General features: G+C 41.2%; 1 protein-coding gene across 35 annotated transcripts in view; it reads left to right on the plus strand.

Annotated features, from left to right (window-relative positions):
- ADGRL3 (adhesion G protein-coupled receptor L3) overlaps positions 1-20,985 on the plus strand; it is an 804,652-nt gene that overhangs the window by 602,666 nt on the left and 181,001 nt on the right. For 25 of the 35 annotated variants that reach the window (XM_074950298.1, XM_074950299.1, XM_074950303.1 and 22 more), the window contains 2 exons: positions 15,989-16,294; positions 19,432-19,535. In XM_074950298.1, coding sequence (XP_074806399.1) covers positions 15,989-16,294; positions 19,432-19,535 — 410 coding nt within the window. The remainder of the gene's footprint in view (positions 1-15,988; positions 16,295-19,431; positions 19,536-20,985) is intronic. The other 10 variants (XM_074950306.1, XM_074950309.1, XM_074950286.1 and 7 more) reach the window with 1 other exon arrangement.

The raw sequence follows: 20,985 nt of genomic DNA on the forward strand, positions 1-20,985 counted from the left end.
ACCCCCAGATCGCTTTCCTCAGTACTCCTTTCTAGGCAGTCATTTCCCATTTTGTATGTGTGCAACTGATTTTTCCTTCCTAAGTGGTATACTTGGAATTTGTCCTTATTGAATTGCATCCTATTTACTTCGGACCTTTTCTCCGGTTTGTCCAGATCATTTTGAATTTTAATCCTATCCTCCAAATCACTTGCAAGCCCTCTCAGCTTGGTATCATCCACAAACTTTATAAGTGTATACTCTATGCCATTATCTAAATCATTAATGGCAGATGGGGTGAGCATCTCTCTGGCAAATATTTACAATGCAAATGAATTTTAGTAGATTAGAAATTGAAGGGGAGAATATCAAAGTATAGCTTGCTATTATTTCCTTGTTTTGTTTTAATCATAAGAAATATAAAATTAGTCTTGGGCTATGTGTTAGAAACATAGTGTGCTTCTTTAGCAATTTATTGAACCAGTAATTTTATCCTGCACTTATGCTAAAATCTGAACAAAGAGTCTCTGATGTCCTTTTTTGAAGCTGATCCAGATTGCGTGCTTCTCTTGCTTTTTTTTTCTTCTGGCTTTCTAATAGATGTTCATATCTTATGTCATTAATAAAAACATTTGAAATGTGTGCAAGTTTAGCCAACTAATAGATTTTTTTTAAATGACAAGTTGGGTATGCACCAGTTTACTGTGTGTGTATGTTTAGAAGACATTCCCCTTTTTCGATTAAACTGTCACTTTTGTTCCATACATATGGCAGCTATTTGTTCTTAAAAAGAAAAGGAGTACTTGTGCCACCTTAGAGACTAACCAATTTATTTGAGCATAAGCTTTCGTGAGCTACAGCTCACTTCATCGGATGAAGTGAGCTGTAGCTCACGAAAGCTTATGCTCAAATAAATTGGTTAGTCTCTAAGGTGCCACAAGTACTCCTTTTCTTTTTGCGAATACAGACTAACACGGCTGCTACTCTGAAACCTATTTGTTCTTATTAGAGTTACTCAAGGAGAATAAGATAAAACATTTTAAAATGACTCCAGAGGACTTTATTAACCTGATTACATTACTTCAACATCTTACGTTTTCTTCGAACTGTGTTGACGTTCAGTTTCTTGTCATTATATCGATGTTCATTTCCCCATTACAAATATTGATGTCTCTCCTTTTTATGGGCCTGATTCAAAGCCCAGCAAAGTCAACAGAGCATCTTCCCATTTACTGCAAGATTTATTTCAGGCTTAAACTCTGTGGACAGTGCCAGGTGTTTGCCTCAATTAACTTTTGGCAAAGTAAAATTTAGGTACTGAGTTTTAAGATTAGAAATTAGCATTCGTGGTTTTTGCCATATTCTTATTAACATTTGTTTTTGAAATCAAGATTTTGGGTAACACGTTCAAAAGTGCTTATGTGACGTCGCAGCGTGTGTCATGGAAAGTTAATGAGACTGAGGCCCTTAAAGCACCAAGGTTAGATTTGGGGAAAAAATGGGACTTGGGGTCATAAATTACTTAGGCCCAGAGACTCAAAGGTGTTTAGCTGCCTGACTCTCAGCAAGGGGTAGGCTGAAGAGAGTCTACCGCAATTTATGGGTTATATGGTCAGAAACCTGCGACCCTTGAACTGGAACAAATTCAATGCCTGGCATAGGAGAGTGTGGGTGATGGGCAGGTAGCACCCCTCCTGACACAATTCATCCATGGCTCTATCTTCATTTCACTGCTGTGTCCACGTCAAGTGTCACCCCCATCTCAATGGGTGGAGGCACTTGTGGTGGACAGTGGTGAAGATGGTAGCCTCAGCAGTGAGTGAAGGAGACGTTCGCGGAAGGATACCTGGTGTCCCATCTGTTGGAGTCTCTGGCACTCATTGGCCAGCCAGGTTGTGGGGTGGGTGTTGATTGGCCAACATTCCCCAGTTCCCAAGATTTCACTTGGGGTAGGAGCCGTATGGAACCTCTTTAAGCTCTGCTCTAGTAGTGTATCTAAATACCTTTGAGGATGTGGATGGAAGTTAGGTGTGCAGTGCCTTTGAGGATCTGGGCCATGGGCACTTTTTAAATGATTGCCCTTTGTCTTTTTTTGTTTGCTTTTTAATTCTATCTATCTATCGAAAATATACTCTGTGTGTGTGTGTGTGTGTGTGTGTGTGTATTAAAAATCCGCCACACTGTAGCAACTTTTGTTCACAATGTTAATACCTCATTTGGTGTGAAAGCCCTTTGTACAATATCAGTCCTCCATAAAATCAATTTAGGCCTCAATCCTGTAGTCAGAGGCATGAAAGCAGATCCCTGAATATGAATAACAATAATACTGGACCAAGCTTTACACAATATTTAAATACCTATGCAAAATAATAAAGCATACTGGAAGGGGTCTAAAGAGTGCCTTATGGTCTGTGAGGGAACATGCTTTGTTTTGAAAAAGATCTGAATATTGATGTTCTCATAATAGACTCTTGTCAGGTTAATGTAATGTGTTCACATGAGAGGTTTGTTTTGTTTAATGCAAACATATTCCCTGCCCTTCTGTCTGCTTTCCCCCGTCCCCAAAGGAGGAAGTTAAATCACAGGTGGGTTTGATGAAGTAACGTGAAGGGTATGAAATTATCCAAGCAATGAAATTCAGAATCAGAAGCGAGTCAGAGTCTGAAACCTTTGTCCGCTCTTCATTCTGTAGTGCCGAGTTACGGGAGAAGTCTCGGGACAATGACAGCATTGCATATACTTGCCACAGCTAGGCACAAGAGAGTGAGCTTTGAGGGCGGGGAGAGGCTGCCTTTTCTCTGCATTTCCCTGCTTCTGGAGGTTTAAATCAGCAACTCTCTTTGTAATTTAATCTATTGACAACTCATGAAGGAGTACACAGTAAAAGAAATAAATAAAACACACTACAAGCAGAGACTAGGCAGAGCACAGTGCCCTCTAGAGAAAAGCACTCAGCAGCATTCAGATTTGCCTTAGCAGTGGGAATTTTTTATCTGTGTTGGAACAACAGTGGCCCTGCGACACTAGGGAAAATGCATGGTTTTCATGAGAGAAGTAAAACAAACTTTAATATGTGTGTTGGAGGTGGGGGGTTATCATTCTTGCTGCTGTTTGACTAGGCAAAATCATTATTAGGGGATAATAAAAGAAAAGTATCCATTCAACAGCTAATATGTAAACAAGAAGCCCTGCGTTCAGTCCTTTGTCCAGTGCACTGTAGTGCAGTCTGATTTGCATCTTAATGTAGTTAATCCACACTTGGATTGAAGGGGAAAAAAAAGGTTAAGCAGTCTCCCTGTGACTTTTGCTTTTTCTGACATTTTCCTCTCCCTCTCCTCTTTTTAATTTCAATTTGCTGACACATCGGCAAAGCACGTTTGCTCAAATCCCTAACCTGCGAGCACCTGGGAATCGAGAGAATCTGAAAATATTGTCATGGCAGATATGTAGTAAACAAGTTGTATGCGAAAAGCGTTCTTTACCATATTCATCTCCTAAATCATCAGGCATGGGTAAGAAAGCCTCCACAACCTGCTTCCATCCCACCCACTCACGTTGTACATGCATGTACTGCAAAGGGTTAGAGCTACATCTCTGTAGTTCCAGTGTTATTTTTTTGTTTTGTTTTGTAGTGCATGCTCTCTTTCTCAAGCGTAACAGCAAAACACAATCAGTTTTTAAATATTAATATGAGACTTGCTGGAGTGCATCTTGGAAGCATTGAGTCACTGAGAATTGAAAAACATAATCTGTGCTTTTGAAAGCCATCCAATTCCGTTTTATTTACAGACTTTGAGCCATTTCGCAAATTGAAAAGCAACCATCCAGCCATTCCATGTTTAAATTATTATATGTTTAAAAGATCCCAAGACATTTCTCAGTGGGCAATAGCCCATTTCATTGAATAAATCCAGATCAAAGACTTTACGCACAAGGATAAGAAGAGAAGTTCAAAAAATAGTTATTTTTCAGTAAAGTTATATTTATAGCCTGAATTGAAAAAGCAAATATAGTAGCCAGTAGTCAAAATGCAAGGGGACATTCTGTAGCTGAGATCTTTGGCTAATGGAAGGACTCATTGTGAGCTTTGGCTGCATTGATTAGGTCAGTCACTATCATCCCCTAAAGCCACTTGGTCATAACCCTTCAGGTTTTTTGGCACTCGGTCATGTTTCCATATGCTGAAAGGTAACAAATACAGACACAGACTACTGCTGTCAAATGGCAGGAAAAAAAAAGGATTTTATGGCACGGACTGGATATAAAGTATGCAATTCAAAATACAGAGGAAAATACAAAAAAGCGTAGGTAAGATGCAATAAAATTACAGTTCCTCAATAAAAATTACATCGAACTCTCTCCAAAACTGCCAAGAAAAAATAGTTTTCTACACTCAATTTTTTTTTTTACATTTGCTCTTTCTCTCAAGAAACAAAAAACCATGTTTCCCCTTGTGGGTGTAATACAGCTAGTGTAATTAAAAAACAAGAACCCCCCCCTGAAAATCTTGACCTGCAGTAAATCTATTCAAGCTATTTGTGTGTGTGTGTGCATGCGTGAAAGTGGCTAGAATGAAAACTGACAGTATCTGTTGTTGAAATCAAAAGTGATTTCTACAACGATGAGGTATTAGGGAATTCCTGCTGGTTTTCTCTTTAAAGGAGTTCGAGGTATGCAAGTTGGAAGACAAAGAAAGAAGAAACACTGAGGATGGAGTGGAGGTTAAGGATAATCTAGACATGGTCCAATATCTAAACAAATACTTTGCCTCATTCTTTAATGAGGTTAATGAAGAGCTTAGGGATAATGGTGTGACGACAAATGGGAAGGAGATTATGGAGGTAGATATTACCACATCCGAGGTAGAAGCCAAACTTTAACAGCTTAATGGGACTAAATCAGGGGGCCCAGATAATCTTCATCCAAGAATATTAAAGGAACTGGCACATGAAATTGCAAGCCCATTAGTAAGAATTTTTAATGAATCTGTAAAGTCAGGGATAGTACCATATGACTGGAGAATTGCTAATATAGTTCCTACTTTTAAGAAAGGAAAAAAAAGTGATCCGGGTAACTACAGGCCTGTTAGTTTGACATCTGTAGTATGCAAGGTCTTGGAAAAAATTTGGAAGGAGAAAGTAGTTAAGGACATTGAGGTCAATGGTAATTGGGACAAATACAACATGGCTTTATAAAAGGTAGATCTTGCCAAACCAACCAATCGTGCCAAACCAACCAATCTCCTTCTTTGAGAAAGTAACAGATTTTTTAGACAAAGGGAACGCAGTGGATCTAATGTACCTCTATTTCAGTAAGTCATTTGATATGGTGCCACATGGGGAATTATTAGTTAAATTGGAAAAGATGGGGATCAATATGAAAATTGAAAGGTGGATAAGGAATTGGTTAAAGGGGAGACTGCAGTGGGTCACACTGAAAGGTGAACTGTCAGGCTAGAGGGGGTTACCAGTGGAGTTCCTCAGGGATTGGTTTTGGGACCAATCTTATTTAATCTTTTCATTACTGACCTTGGCACAAAAAACGGGAATGTGCCAATAAAGTTTGCAGATGACACAAGGGTGGGAGGTATTGCCAATACAGAGAAGGACTGGGATATCATACAGGAAGATCTGGATGACCTTGTAAACTGGAGTAATAGTAATAGGATGAAATTTAGGGTTAGTGGAAAGTATAAGGTTATACATTTACGGATTAATAACAAGAATTTTTGTTATAAGCTGGGAACGCATCACTTGGAAGTAACAGAGGAGGAGAAGGACCTCGGAGTATTGGTTGATCGCAGGATGACTATGAGCTGCCAAAGTGATATGGCCGTGAAAAAAGCTAATGCGGTCTTGGGATGCGTCAGGAGAGGTATTTCCAGTAGGGATAAGGAGGTTTTAGTACCATTATACAAGGCACTGGTGAGACCTCATCTGGAATATTGTGTGCAGTTCTGGTCTCCCGTGTTTAAGAAAGATGAAATCAAACTGGAACAGGTACAGAGAAGGACTACTAGGATGATCCGAGGAATGGAAAACGTGTCTTATGAAAGGAGACTCAAAGAGCTTGGCTTGTTTAGCCTAACCAAAAGAAGACTGAGGGGAGATATGATTGCTCTCTATAAATATATTAGAGGGATAAATACCACAGAGGGAAAGGAATTATTTAAGGTCAGTACCAATGTGGACACAAGAATAAATGGATATAAACTGGCCATCAGGAAGTTTAAACTTGAAATTAGATGAAGGTTTTTAAACCATCAGAGGAGTGAAGTTCTGGAACAGCCTTCCAAGGGGAGCAGTGGGGGCAAAAGACATATCTGGCTTCAAGACTAAGCTTGATAAGTTTATGGAAGGGATGCTATGATGGGATAGCCTAATTTTGGCAATTAATTGATCTTCAACTATTAGCAGTAGATATGCCCAGTGGCCTGTGATGGGATGTTAGATGGGTTGGGATCTGAGTTACTGTAGAGAATTCTTTCCTGGATGACTGGCTGGGAGTCTTGCCCACTTGCTCAGGGTTTAGCTGACCGCCATATTTGGGGTCGGGAAGGAATTTTCCTCCAGGGCAGATTGGCAGAGGCCCTGGGGGGTTTTCACCTTCCTCTGCAGCATGGGGCACTTGCTGGAGAATTCTCTGCACCTCGAAGTCTTTAAACCACGATTTGAGGACTTCAATAGCTCAGACATAGGTTAGAGGTTTGTTACAGGAGTGGGTGGGTGAGATTCTGTGGCCTGCGTTGTGCAAGAGGTCAGACTAGATGATCATAATGGTCCCTTCTGACCTTAATATCTATGATTCTATGTATCAGACCTGCAACCAAGGCTCTGATGGATGTGAATCACACTGGGGAACATAGATTGTTTAGGAGGTTAGAAGTTCCCTACATACTTTCAGTAATAATATGCAGCTGTTGTACCCCGGGGGTGGAAAAAGGTGTGGGGATATGATCTTCCTTTTTGAAATAACATGTGACATAAAAAAGGCAGATCTGATATTTTAAAATATGTTAATTCAAAATAATGCAGCCACATATGACAGTGTTTGCACATAAATGGAGTGATTTAAAGCTAGATCGCCTAAAAATAGCTCTTCGACTGAACTCTCAGATCTGTTAGATTAGTGCATTTATAATAAATCCTGATGCACTGTCTATTAGATCAGCTCCTCTGTAATGTTTCCCTGTTTACCAGGGCTTCTATAGGCATAGTTAGTCTGCATTTCCAAAAGCATTACGACATGAGGGGGGGAGGGATAGCTCAGTGGTTTGAGCATTGGCCTGCTAAACCCAGGGTTGTGAGTTCAATCCTAGAGGGGGCCATTTAGGGATCTGGGGCAGAAATTGGGGATTGGTCTTGCTTTGAGCAGGGGGTTGGACTAGATGACCTCCTGAGGTCCCTCCCAACCCTGATATTCTATGATAGTGAAGAGACATTACCTTCCCCTGTATTATGAATGATGGCCCAGTTTTAATTTCTGTCCAAATGTTCAGAAGGAATTGCAAAAGGTGAGAGTAAAAGCTTGTGATGAGTGATCTTACTAGAAGGCTTCTGAAGAGTGAGAGAGATTCACAGAGGTAGCCTGGGCATTGAATAAGAGAGAGAAAGTAAGATTCTGGGTAAGGTCTTTATCTAGCCATGGCCTGATAGAAGCTGAGAAGGGTGATGATAATAAACACAGATGTGATATAGCACTTTCCTAACTACCTGGTGCCAAAGCCGGGGAAATGCTTCACATTTCCCTGTGTTAAATGTAATATGCAGCAGTTAAATATTTAAATCTGGTTGCTGTAGCCCCATAGTTGGGCCAGGAAACGCATCTTTTTTGAATGGCTCTCTACAGGCTTACATTTTAAACTGGGACGTCAGGTCCTGTGACTTTTTGGGAAAGATCAAAGGTGACGGGTATTTTGGAATGAGAATGAACATTTGTTTCTCAGATAAAAATTGAAGGGGCCCGATAAGAGAGCTGCTGGGTGCTCAATAATGCGGATTGGAAAATGGGTATTTTTCCCACATAAAATTGTCACCTTTTTATTGAAGGAAAAAAAAAACCCAAAACCAAAAATTTTCAGCCCAAACCAGAACATTTTCAGGATTTGGCCAGAAGGTTTTTGACAAAAACTCAAAAATGTCCACGGAAGACAGAATTTTTTTGTGATAAGTTTAGTTTAGTCAAGAACCTAAGTTTCCATGGAAAGAAACTGTTTTGATGGGAAAAAATGTGCCCAGCTGTAACGGTGAGCTTTTTGGACAGTCTGGTTCTGCATGTTTAGCATTTGGAATCTGAATAATTAAATCACTGGGGCAATGTGGGTTAGTGGGAGAGAAGGAGTCTAGCATCCTGCAGTGGAGCACAGTGGTTTTTTGGTTTCACACCCTTGAATTTTATGTTCATTCTGGTTTTCAAATACATTTTAAAAGCTCAAAGTGAAGTTTGGATAAATCACAATGTTTTAACTGGCCTCAGGTTGAATCCAGGTAAAGCTATTGAGTTTGCATCAGATTTTGGGCCACTGCAGTAAATCCTGTCCTGGCATTCAGAATTCACCTAATATTTGGTCTGGATCCATGTGAACCTCTTTCCATGTTTGTCAAAATGTTTGTGAATGTTTGGACCAACGTCAAAATCAGTTTGTTCCAGCGACTGCCCACTCATCTTAGATTTTGTGGCAGAGATGGAAGAACAGCTTGTCTTAAAGAATGTCTTTCAAGTTGACTTGGCTTAGTTTGGGCCCATATTTCCAAAGAGTTCAGGTAAGACCTTGAGCAGACTATTGAGACACATTGGGCTTTTTTCCATCCAGTCCCATCTCCCAGGCTTTTTCCTGTATGTATCCCTTCAGCAGTCCCAGCTACTGAAAGAGTCCAGGAGAATCATATTTTACTCTTGTGTTCCTAGATGTCTCTGGTTCAGATTCATCTGTGATTGGCAAGAGAGCCCTTGCATAATGGAGAGCAATCCATAGGTTTGGTATGAGAGACACTTGGCCTTCTTCTTTAGTAAACACAAGTAATTATTCCTGTTATATATAGTTAATTCTCTTTATTTGAAATGGAAGGTAATCTATTTTTGATGCCATAGCTACTATGTGACAGTAGAATACAGGAGACAATATTCAAATGGGTACAGAGATGTATAGCTAGCTAGCTAGACACACAAACACATTACATGGGACAGCACAGGAAGGTGCTGCCCTTCGCCTCATGTACCAAAGACGATATTTCACTCTAGTGGTTAATCAACAAGTCATATTCCAAGATATTTGCTCATATCATTGTAAATAATGCCAGTATGCATGCAAGGCTTGACCCAAAGCTTACTGAAGTTGATGAGAATCTTCCCATTGATTTCAGTGACTTTGGATCAAATCCATAAAGAAAGAAACAGAAACAGGGTTGGTTTTTCAATTAAAAATATTTTTTCTACTAAGATTAAAAAAAATGCAGTGACAAGTGTTGGACAATGCCAATAGGAAACTAATTCACTCAAGATATGTTTACAAGACAGTGGAAGAGAGAAAAACAGCTGTTTTGATTTTAAAAAAAATTTCAAACCAGATTTTTTTTTTCTTTCAAGAGGTATCTAAACCTTCCTATTAAGCATATAAATATATCTTGTTTGATAGAAAAAGAAAGGAAAGGAATTAAATGATCTAAGCAAAATAAATATTTATCATATAGAAAAAGGACAAAATCAGCAGAGAAAGACTTTTAGGTTTTGAGCTTCTAACATCCTTTCACAAACTAGCAATGCTGTATTTTCTCAACATGTAAATAATTGTGACTGCAGACACAGAAGATTTGTATGAGAAAATAACTTGATTGTTCTAAATTTCAATGGTAGTTGAACTGTTCAATTTCATTCTAAATAATTGTTCCAGTATTTTCAGTGGGAGACCTGTTCATAGCATCCTAACTGATGAACATGTATGGTTTCTTGGCCATCAACATCTGTTAGAATGTCATGCTTTCTCCAAGCTTGCTGTAGAGCCTTCATTTAGCTGGTTTCAGAGTAGCAGCCGTGTTAGTCTGTATCCACAAAAAGAATAGAGACTAACAACATCCTTTGTGAAACTGCAGGCACTCCGTCACCCACCTCTGAAATGAGGAAGTACTGACTCTTTGTGTGTCTTTATACTAGAACAAACCTTTAGATCCACAGATTCATAGGTTTTAAGGTCAGAAGGGATCTTGATGATCATCTAGTCTGACATCCTCCCTAACGCAGGGCAAAGAACTTCATCCTGCAATTTCTGCATCACCTCTTTTCAGAAAGATATCCAGCCTTGATTTAACTTTTTTGCTGGGACCCCCCTCTGAAAATATTTCAGGCAGTGACGACCCCTCTTTTCCCCCCCAAAATAGTGATAGCAAATTAGTGTACATACTCATAGGTATCACCACCCTTACTTCTGCACTGCTGCTGGTGGGAGTACTGCCTTCAGAACTGGGTGGCCAGAGAGAGGCAGCTGCTGTATCCCCGCTCCCCCTCCAGCTCCCTCTTCCTCCTGGCAATGTTTTTGTGATCTCACGACCCCCCTACAACAGCCTTGTGACCCGCTTTTGGGTCGGGCCCCCCAGTTTGAGAAATGATTTAAAGGCTTCAAGTGATGGAAAATCCACCATGTCCCTAGGTAAGTTGTTCCAAAGATGAATTACCCAGGGTAATTTTCCTGATGTTTAGACACGCTAAAAGATTACCTGAGCAAATGAAGATTTGGTAATGACAGGCACTCTTGCCTAGAATCAAAGCAGTTTGTATTGTAATATAAAAAGATTAGTCTTGCAGTTTTTAAATCAAGATGTGAGGACTTCAGTAACTCAGCCAGAGGTTATGGGCCTATTGCAGACGTGGGCGGGTGAGATTCTGTGGCCTGCAATGTGCAAGAGGCCAGACTTGATGATCATGATGGTCCCTTCTGGTCTTAATGTCTATGAGTCTAGTGTATGGTCACTGGTGAACACAATCCGGTGTCTGACAATGCCACAAAGGAGTGAATATAACTGAGTATGAGATGACATATGGGATTCTTCCTGTGTCAGGAACCCATACAGTGATCTAAGCCCAACTGAATACAGCTGGGCTATCACTTTAGGCAATGAAGTAAAAAATAAAGGATGTGGTTATTCCACGTGCTTGAAAACACTGCTTGTTTTGAGCATAGTCCTTACTTGGTCTTTACTCTGGCAAAATTCCCACTGAGCCTAATGGGAGTTTTGCCTGAGCATGGATCCTGAAGTCTTGAACTCTGTGAAATTTGAGAAATAGAAAGAGCAGGGAAGATGGGTCATATCTTTTCCTCACACAGTCAGCCCATTAGGTAGGTCTATATATTTCCTAGTGAGTTGCAGCTATCCTGCTGAGGACCTTAGAAATGCCCTTTTGTAGCTGTCACTCTAGTCTGAGCATGTCTGGAAAAGCTAGTCTTATATTATTGATGTAGACTTTCCATATATGTATAGGATATGGGGAGAAAAAATAAAGTATTGCTTTAGGTTATCCAGGGGAAGGGACGGTTGCCATTAACCAGGGCTCAGACTTTCCCAGTATCTCTGTGGGTTACATTTAGCACCAGAACGATGCTCCATAGAATCCAAGTGTAGAGTCTCACAAATGTTCTGCATCTAAAGCTTGTTATAGAAATCTAAATTTACCCTAAATCTAACCTTAAACTCTCAAAATGGCAAAGCATAATAAAACAAGCCATAAAAATAAAATAACCAGACATCTGCATTTCTAGTTATAATAAGGTTAATGATTTTTAAAGGTTACTGCTCTTCTGTAAGAAAACATTGTATTATGAAGTAGTGTCTTCTATTAAAATGGCCCCATGCAACACTGATTTTCTTCAAGTTTCAAATTGACCATTTATTGGCAGTGTGGCTAAATCTGGGTAGCTCATCTGTATTCTGTACTGTAGAAATTCAAGTAAATTTGCACAAGTTGCAGTCTATTCGTGGTTTTACTTGGATTTAAGAGTTATTTATATGTAAATGATTCCAATCTCTTATTCTTTTCCAACTAACCAATTAAGTTGGTTTTAAAATACATGGATGTGTGAGTGAAATCTACAGTGGGAGCTTTCTGTGTTCTGTAAAACTCACTGCTGTTAATGTGGCAGTCTTGTCTTTTGGAACTCATTATCATGGTGACTCGTTGAATAATTAGACCTTTGAACTGAATTCGGTAGTATCCCGTCCATCTAATTCTGTTCGGTGACTTCAGACCAGTTGTTTTATCCTTTCTTATTGTTTGTCCTTCATGTGAAGTTGCATTCAGTGCTGAGATTGTTTTTATTTATTTATTTGTAACGGTAATAGAGAAGCACACACACACACATACAAAAGAAAGAGAAAAATACCCTTGAAACTGCTTCTTGCATCAATGCCCAGGGGTCTAGGCAGATAAAAAAGCTGCCATTTTATGACTAAGGGAACATATTTGTAAATTCCCCATGCATACCTGATAAAATAAACCTTACAGAGCTACAACCTAAAACCAATATACTCCAAGATTTACAATAACTATTTCTAAAAGGCAGGCTCAACATTTCAAACAACCCGAGATTTCTGTTCAAGTCAATGGGAGCTGCTGAGCACTCATCATTTTGAAAACCAGGTCACTTAATGAGTTGCCTGAATATGGACTTACCCCCTAATTTTTGACACCCATTAATTAAAATGTTGGCCATGTATACTTGGGCATTAATTCTGGTATTGTTCTCCACTGACTCTTGAAAAACAATTTGTCTTTTCCACCTACACTCAGAAATGTTTGTAAAAATTGAGTGGTCACTCATAATTACAGGTCAGTTTTGCGTTAGGTGCCTTAACTAATATAGACATGACCATCTCTATATTCACACTACTTAGTATATGTTATTCTGAAAATTAAAGGTAATGTATAGTTACCTAAGGCAACTGGAAACATCCTATGGCAATGTTCCCTTTCTTTCTTTCTTTCTTTCTTTCTTTCTTTCTTTCTTTCTCTCTCTCTTTCTTTCTCTCTTTCTTACCACATTGTAAAGTAAAAGCAGGTGAAATTTGACTATAGCATATTTGCTGAAGATCTCAAGAACCTTTTAGCCATGCAGTAACTTCAGATGGAGAGCATATGTAGCTTGGTGTTTTAGTGCAGCTTTGAACAGAAACAAGGGGAAACCTGGTGATTTCTGTGAAGTTTTGCTTTGCCTTTTTTTGAGATTCATTCAAACCCAGAACACAGAGTGAAAGTGAGTCAGTGTGAACATGCTAGAAAATATGATCAGCAGCCCTGTGGTAAATTAAACGACCCTGATTTTCAAAGCCGCCTCATGACAAACCCAGTTCTTGTATGCACACATATAGACCACAGTGTTTAATGCTGGCAAGTTAGGGTCAGGAGGTTAATAATAAAGGGCCTGATCCCAAAAGGGGCAAAACACATGCAACTGATGCTGAATGAACAGATCACAGGGTTGGGCCCAGTATGATTGTCACTGAGGAAAGCCATAAAGCAAGTACATTGAACTAATAATGTTATCACAGAAACAGTGATTTTTTTAAAAAAATGTAAACGGCAAGAAATTGATAATTGAGTCCGATAAAAATCTCCCCATTAAAAACTTAAGATTCATCCAAGAATATTTAGCTAGCTAGTCATAGTGCTCAATATAGAAGAGAGAGATTGTCCAGTGGTGAGCGCACTGGTCTAGGATCTGGGTTTGAATCCATGGGTTGGATTCCCCATGTTACTTTGCCTCAGTTTTCCACCTGTGTAATGGGGATGATAACCTATCCCTACCATGCAAGGTGCTGTGAGGATCAATACATTAACAATTATGAGGTGCTCAGACACTACGTTCATAGACTCATAGAAATGTAGGACTGGAAAAGGACCTCGAGAGGTCATCTAGTCCAGTCCCCTGCACTCAAGGGAGTACTAAGTAAAGTGTATGTCTCCAGGGCCTCAAGGGGTATATTTGCTTTTAAGGAGAAAAAGCCAACATATCTTTAAATGGTGTTGTGTAGTGTCATGGGCTGCAGTGACTCTCCTGCCATGAAACTGGGCTTGTGGGACTCTTGTTTATCTCCCCAAACTGGACACTTCAGCAAGCCCTAGTTTCAAGAGTGAAGCAAAATGTTACGCCAAGCGAAAAATCAGAAGGCCTCAGTCTCCTACCGAAAATGTATGATATACTGTCATGGGGGTGGGTCCCTGCTCAGTGAGGAAAAGGTGGTGGAAAAGGCATCCATTTTTTCGACGGTGGCAATAACAGGAAGCCAGTTCTCCTCTACCCTTGTGCATTGTGTACTCATTCCCCCTCTGTGCAGCATGGAGGCACTTGAAATGAATGCACAAGATACAAGGCAGTAGGGAGCGAAGACCCACAGCTCTGTCTCAGCCTGAAGTGCACATTGTAATGAAGAACCTAATAAGAGTGCTCTATTTGGTCAGCTTTTCGGAAGTCCTAATCAGAGCCAACATGTGGGTCTAAATAGCAGGCAAAATAATGTAATTACAAGGGGACTGTCTCTCCATATTTTCACACACAATACTTAGCAGAGCAATTATGCAACATAGAGCAGGTTAATGTGGTTTTAAATTAGTTAACCTCTCACTGCTGCCAGGCCCCTCTTGTCAGCAACAGTTGTAATGGAACATCCTTTTAATGATTAAACCATCAAGGAATGTGCCTTCTGTGAGGTGTTCCTTTAAGGCCACCATACATTGTGAGGGCGCCAGCATTACTGGTAGGATCAGGCATTAGCACGGGAGTTGTTACGGAATGTGAATGAATTAGTTCCATTAACCACCTCTGGGCTAATCCCTGTGTGTGGACTTGTGGCTGGAATGACTCTCCATAAGACAGTACTCTCGTCAGGCACTGCAAGAGGGTGATGAATACAGGAAGGATGTTTCACACAGTCATTGGTGGTAGTCATTAGCGCAGTTCTGCACTGGGGCTGACATTGAGCAGGGTGCTGGGAATCTCTTTGAGCAGCAGTTCCTGGGGAAGGCTTTTCCAGGTCAGCCAAAATTAGCCATCCATCAGTTAATACCACTGAGTGACATGAGCTTGCTTGAAAGATCTACTCTATTCTGTTGTAATTTTAGATACTTATACGTAGGTGTGGTAGAATTCAATTTTTATGTCTTGATAATTTTGACAGATCATATTGATGTTTATTTGTAAGAATCGTTTTAGATTTCTATCAATTTAAATGTTCAGTTGTGCAAAATTATAGGTTTTAAGCATTTCCCCCCCATTTTTATCTATTTGAATATTCATGGTTTTGGGGCAGGGGGAGGTCTGGCAATTATTTAGAGAGAGTAGATTTGAGATAGTTAAAGCTTTGTGAACCATTAAAACACAAATTGTCAACCTCACATGTCAAAATATTCAAAGTAAATATCTTTAAATCAACAGATTATGCCTGTTTTTACTATGCATTTGCTAGTCCATTTGTAATGAGCCTCATTCAAAATTGTATATCTCTGGATTTTTGACACTAATAAGCTCTCAAGCGGCATTTCTCTTGTTTTGCCGATCTATAAATTGTAATGATTATCAATGGAAATATTTTTTCATCAGTTTGTGCATATAGGTGAAGTCGACATTGGCTGAGATTTAGCAATAAAAATCTAATTCTTCCAGGCCTATTTATATAGCACCCTTGCCTACAGTGGTCACCAGCGGACGGTTTAATAAGGAATTAATGTTTGATTGGAAGAAACCGAACGCTTCATATGTGTTTTGTAATGTAGTTGCACTCTGTAAAGAGAGTGTCTTTGCTATGCTTTGGGAAGGACTATGAACGCCTACCTTTCGCAAAGCTGTAATTAATGAGTTGTTTGGTACTCGGACACAGTTTTGATGCAGTCGCTTCCTGTGGTCCTTGCTAATTTTGTAGAGTAAACAGTGCATCATGAAATATTTATGTGTCCTCTATGATAGAACATCTCAAAGCCAAAGCGATCCGCAACTGCATTTTTTTAATGTACTTTTGCTTGGTTTCAGAAGTATCGACATCTGGGGCGCATGGCATGGGAAGCACCACCACCAGCACCCCTCTTCTCCTCACTGCCACAAGCACCGGGCGCACCACCACCACCTCAGCCGCGGGCAGAAGGAACAGGAGCACAAGCACGCCCTCCCTGGTGGTAGATGTCCCCAATGAAATGACTACACCCCTTCCACCTGCCTCCTCCCAGCTCCCCGCTGTAGGGGCAGAGAGCTGTGATGCTGTGGAAGCCCGTGAAATCATGTGGTTTAGGACCCGGCAAGGACAGATGGCAAAGCAGCCCTGCCCTATGGGAACAGTAGGTGAGCCCCATTGAATTGGCCTGAGCAAGCCATGTGCGGATGCTGGGTGGTGATGTTGGCCTGTGATATATAGGAAGTCATAATCAATTATCTGGTGGTTCCTTCTGGCCTTTAATTCTGTGACGCTCTGCCTCTGTCTCCATTTGTCTGGTTCTTTCAGTGACTTGGTCAGAGATCTGCTTGCTACTATCATTTATAACATACACACTGTCTCCTGGCAGGCAGGCAGGCCCACATGGCCTGGCACCAGTGGAATAAGCTAATGGCTATGTAGGAAGTGTGGCAGGCAGCTGAGGAATTCCCAGCTGTATGAAGGACCAGCTCCTGAATATGCCAAGCACTCCCTGCAAGATCCTGAACACCTTCAACTCCCAGTGAAAAGAGTGGGAGGGGAGGCTGCCCAGGATCTGGCAATATCAGGCCTTGGTGCCCCAAGGGAAATGCCCTGTTGAGTACATTATGCAATACACTGTATTATCTTTGTTCTGTATATGGATGAGCAGTGCCTGGGCTGATTGATGAGGTTTTGCTTGTTTGAAGTTTATCCTAAGTCTTATCGTTTGCCATGGTGTGATTTCGGCTGTTTCAATTGATATCATTTTAAAGATTGTGGCCAAGATTCTCAAATTGGGGTGCAGAAAGTTGGGCTCCCTGATCCATAGCTAGGCACCTAACTGGAAGTGGCTGATTTTTCAGAAATACCACACAATTCCAGCACCCGCTGAAGTTCCTGGGGAAGGAAAGGCAGATTTCTCCCGTCAAATACATACAGGAGAGCTGGCCAAAAAATGGGGAAAAAAATTTGAAAAGCCAAAATTCAAAATTATTTTTTTCTCCGACATGTCAAACAACTGGATTTGATTTTTTTTTTCCGCCAAAATGTTTAAGAAAAATGTGTCTGTTTTTTGGTGAAAATGTTCAGGAGGTTTTTAGCCAGTTCTAGTCAGGGCCGGATTAATCTTTTGTGGGCCCTGGTACCCGGACCCTGGCCCCACCCCTACCCGAGGCCCTGCCCACGCTCTACCCTGAGGCCGCACCCCTTTACAACCTCTTTGCCCAAAGACCCCACCTGTGCTCTGCCTCAAGGCCCTGCCCCTGCTCACACAGTGGGAGTGGGCAGAGAGGGAGTGGGAGTGGGAGTATACCCAGTATGCTTTAGCCATTAGCCTTGTAACCAGAGACTGTGGGTTCAAGTCCTGTCTGGGGTGAAAACTATTCTCTTTTTTGGAGGGAATGAGCGACAGGGGATGGATCACTTGATGATTACCTGTTCTGTTCATTCCCCCTGGGGCACCTGGCATTGGCCACTGTTGGAAGACAAGATACTGGGCTAGATGGACCTTTGGTCTGACCCATTATGACCTTTCTTATGTTCTTATTAGAGAAGCAAGCGGCAGGCGGGGCCTCACCAGGGAAGAGGCCGAGTGGAGGTGGAGCGAGCAGACAGGGCCGCTTCTGAGCATTGCCCCAGCGCCACAGTTCCTTTGGTGCCATTGTAAATCTGGAACTGGTTCTAGTATCCAGTTTTGAGAACCCGTATACCGATAAAATATGAGGAAGGTGGAGGGAATTCACTAAAGAGCAACAAAAAATTAATACAGCTTTGGAAAAAGTGCAGAAAAGTTTAAAGGAGCAAAATACGTTAGGTCTTAATTTTCCAGTGCCGTGCATCTTGTGTCATCATTTACATATGTATGCGCTGCTTCTGAGCCTTCTTTCACACCAGGTGAAGTCAATAGCGTAAAATACATATAAACCCCGTGTTCGTGAGAAGAGAATTGGACCCAGTGAGTGCAGAGCGGGTATAAAATAGTACTTCTGGTGCCTTTTAGAGGCACTTTATGCAGATGTAAATGATTACGCAAAGTTTAGGTCATTGGAGGATCAGGCCCATTGCTCAGCTGTATGATGACCAGGGGAGAATACAATAATCATCTATAAAGTCCTGGTCATAAAATAAAGGAAAGAAAGGAAGCAAAAGAAAAGTTAGGCTGAATATCAGGAGCCGTTTCCTAACAACAAGATCTATGAGGCAGTGGAATAGTCTTTATAGGGAATCTGTACGCCCCCATTGCATGAGTTATAGAAAACTAGATTGGATGAAGTATTTTGGAATATGGAAAAATTCCCCGCAGGCAGGGGATGGTCCAGAGAGGCCAATAGACCTTTCCTAGCTCTAATTTCTGTGATTCATATGATTCATTAAAGCTGCCATGTGTTGTCAGTACACCGGTTCCTGCTCCCTTTGAAGACATCAGCAAAACACTCTTTGACTTTAATGGGAGTAACATCAGGCCCCATATCTCATTTACTTCCCTCTTGAAAAGTTTGGCTCTTCAGTGCAGAGCACCTTATGGGACGCAGGCTCTTTAATCTACATCTCTGCTTCCTTGCTTTTTAAAGCTGTCTCGCTGAACCATTGAAACTGAGTTTCTCTTTGTCTGTAAGCTCCTGGTATATTTTGCTGTCTTTTTCAGGAGAGTGTTTAGGAAGTATTTGCTAAACAGCTTCTCCCCTAACGTCCCTTTTGTCACTATGTGTGTGGTGGTGGGGATCGGGGGAGTGTGAGTTATTGCATCTTATTTGAATTGTATTGCATCTTATTTGTAGCTATTAAACTTGGTGTGTTTCCATCCATGTGGTTCCAGGGCTTCACAGTGCAGCAGAATCTTCATAAAATGGCAGGGGAGGGGGATGGTGCGTCTAAGGGACTGATCCTGGGGGGGCAAAGCAAAGATAAAGGCTTGCCTGTTGGTTAGGGCAGTAGCCTAGGACTTGTGGGACCCGGGTTCACTTTCCTTCTCTGTCACAGGCTCCCTGTGTGACCTTGGACAAGTCATGTAGTCTGTCTGTGCCTCGGTTCCTTATCTGTGAAATGGAGATAATGGTACTTCCCTACTTCCCAGAGGCATTGTGAGGATAAATGCATTAAAGATTGTGAGGTGCTTGGATACTATAGTAATGTTGGCCAGGCATATCGTCCCATTGAGGTCCTCAAAACATAGCTTACATGGGTTGCAAATGTTGGGTACACTTTCTCTAATTATGAAATGATTGAAGCCTGTGAAAATAGACCCTGACTTATTAATGCATTTGGTAGCAGATAATACAGAATCCTTCCTGTGTTGTCTTTTTAGGTGTTTCAACTTTCCTGTGTCTCGCTCCTGATGGGATCTGGGACCCACAAGGGCCGGACCTCAGCAACTGCTCTTCTCCTTGGGTCAACCACATCACACAGAAGGTAAAGTTCTACTTCCAAAGAACCTTCATTGAGCTTGCATGCGGGGGTTTTGTCAATTACATTGCATCATATTTATATGGCACCTCTGGTACCAAAGGTGACAAAGGAAACAGTGCTTAAACCAAAACATAACAATAACCAAAAGACGTGACGGCCACGCCAACAACTTGTGATGCCCTGGCGCAAATGTAAGCCATCCTTGGGCCATGGAATGGGGTGGAGCAGGAATTTTAAAGGCCTGGTGTCTGTAGCACTGGGAGGATGGGGAGAGACAGAGAGAGTTGGAAATAAGATTTAAACTAACACAGCCCATTAGAAAAGGGAGGGGAGAGGAGAGACCTTGAGTTTGAGGGGGAAAAGTGATTCAAGAATGTTGAAAATATGAGATTATCAAGAAAGGGATCTTTTTCCCTCGTGTCTCCTAAAGATTTTTCTGGTTCTTTGTAACCATAGAATAATCCTGTAATGAAATCTTTCCCGATAACACAATTGCACAGTACAATTGGGTTTCCATATTGTAGACTGGCTTGCTATTTTTAATTTCTCTTAAAGCATGGAAAGCCTAGTCCCTGTGAACATTTCTGGTGCTTACATTTTGGCCCCCAGTGCAGTCTAACAAAGGCTTTTGTTACTTTTGATCAGACTTTCCACAGCATGGAAAACTACAGAGAGAATAGTTAATGGGGATGTGAAACCAGCCTCCCAGAGAAAAGGGAACTAGGAACTGGAGTATATTGGATTAGCCAATGGACAACCTAACCCCTATTTTTTGACAAAGTCATTTGATGAATGTTTTGTAGCTCTTCATCATTTCTCAGTGTTAAAAGCACATTAACATGTGACAATAAAAGCTCTCCGACTCAGAAATGAACAGGCCCACTTTGGCTGCAATACACTGAACATTTTTGTTACCAGTGCTCAGTGGTGCTGTCAGCTGATTGCATTACAAATGGAGACCAGACATGCGTTTACACCACAGAGTCTGCAAGCTGAATCCTTCTTATAGCAATTGATGTGAATTTATTCACTCCTTATGACTAAGTAAAAGTGCCCTGGTATGACAACTAGCTGTGCTGCTGTGTGTCTGAAAGGTTGCTCTTCCGAGTAGGCCTTGCAAATGAACACTATGGGGAGACCCTGCAGGAAACAGCATTTCTCTGTTTCTCTCTCTCTCTCTCTTCCCCCACCCCCCTTTTTTTAACTACCTTGAGGTTCAGTAACCTGGCCAGACTATTAACACAGCCACCTCCCATAGATGGCATGACAGATAAGCTGTATATATTTGTATCCCCTCCTTAAAACGTGGCAGGATAATGATTAGCACCGAACTGCTCTGCACACTGCAAACATTGGGAGCGTGGTGCCCCTTGACTTTATTGCAGCACGGCCCGGACAGAAGGCTGGGTAACTCTCTCATGATATGATCAGACTTGCTGATTAATAAAGACTC

This window comes from Natator depressus, chromosome 4 (genome assembly GCF_965152275.1).
Source record: "Natator depressus isolate rNatDep1 chromosome 4, rNatDep2.hap1, whole genome shotgun sequence".
NCBI classification, from domain to species: domain Eukaryota; kingdom Metazoa; phylum Chordata; order Testudines; family Cheloniidae; genus Natator; species Natator depressus.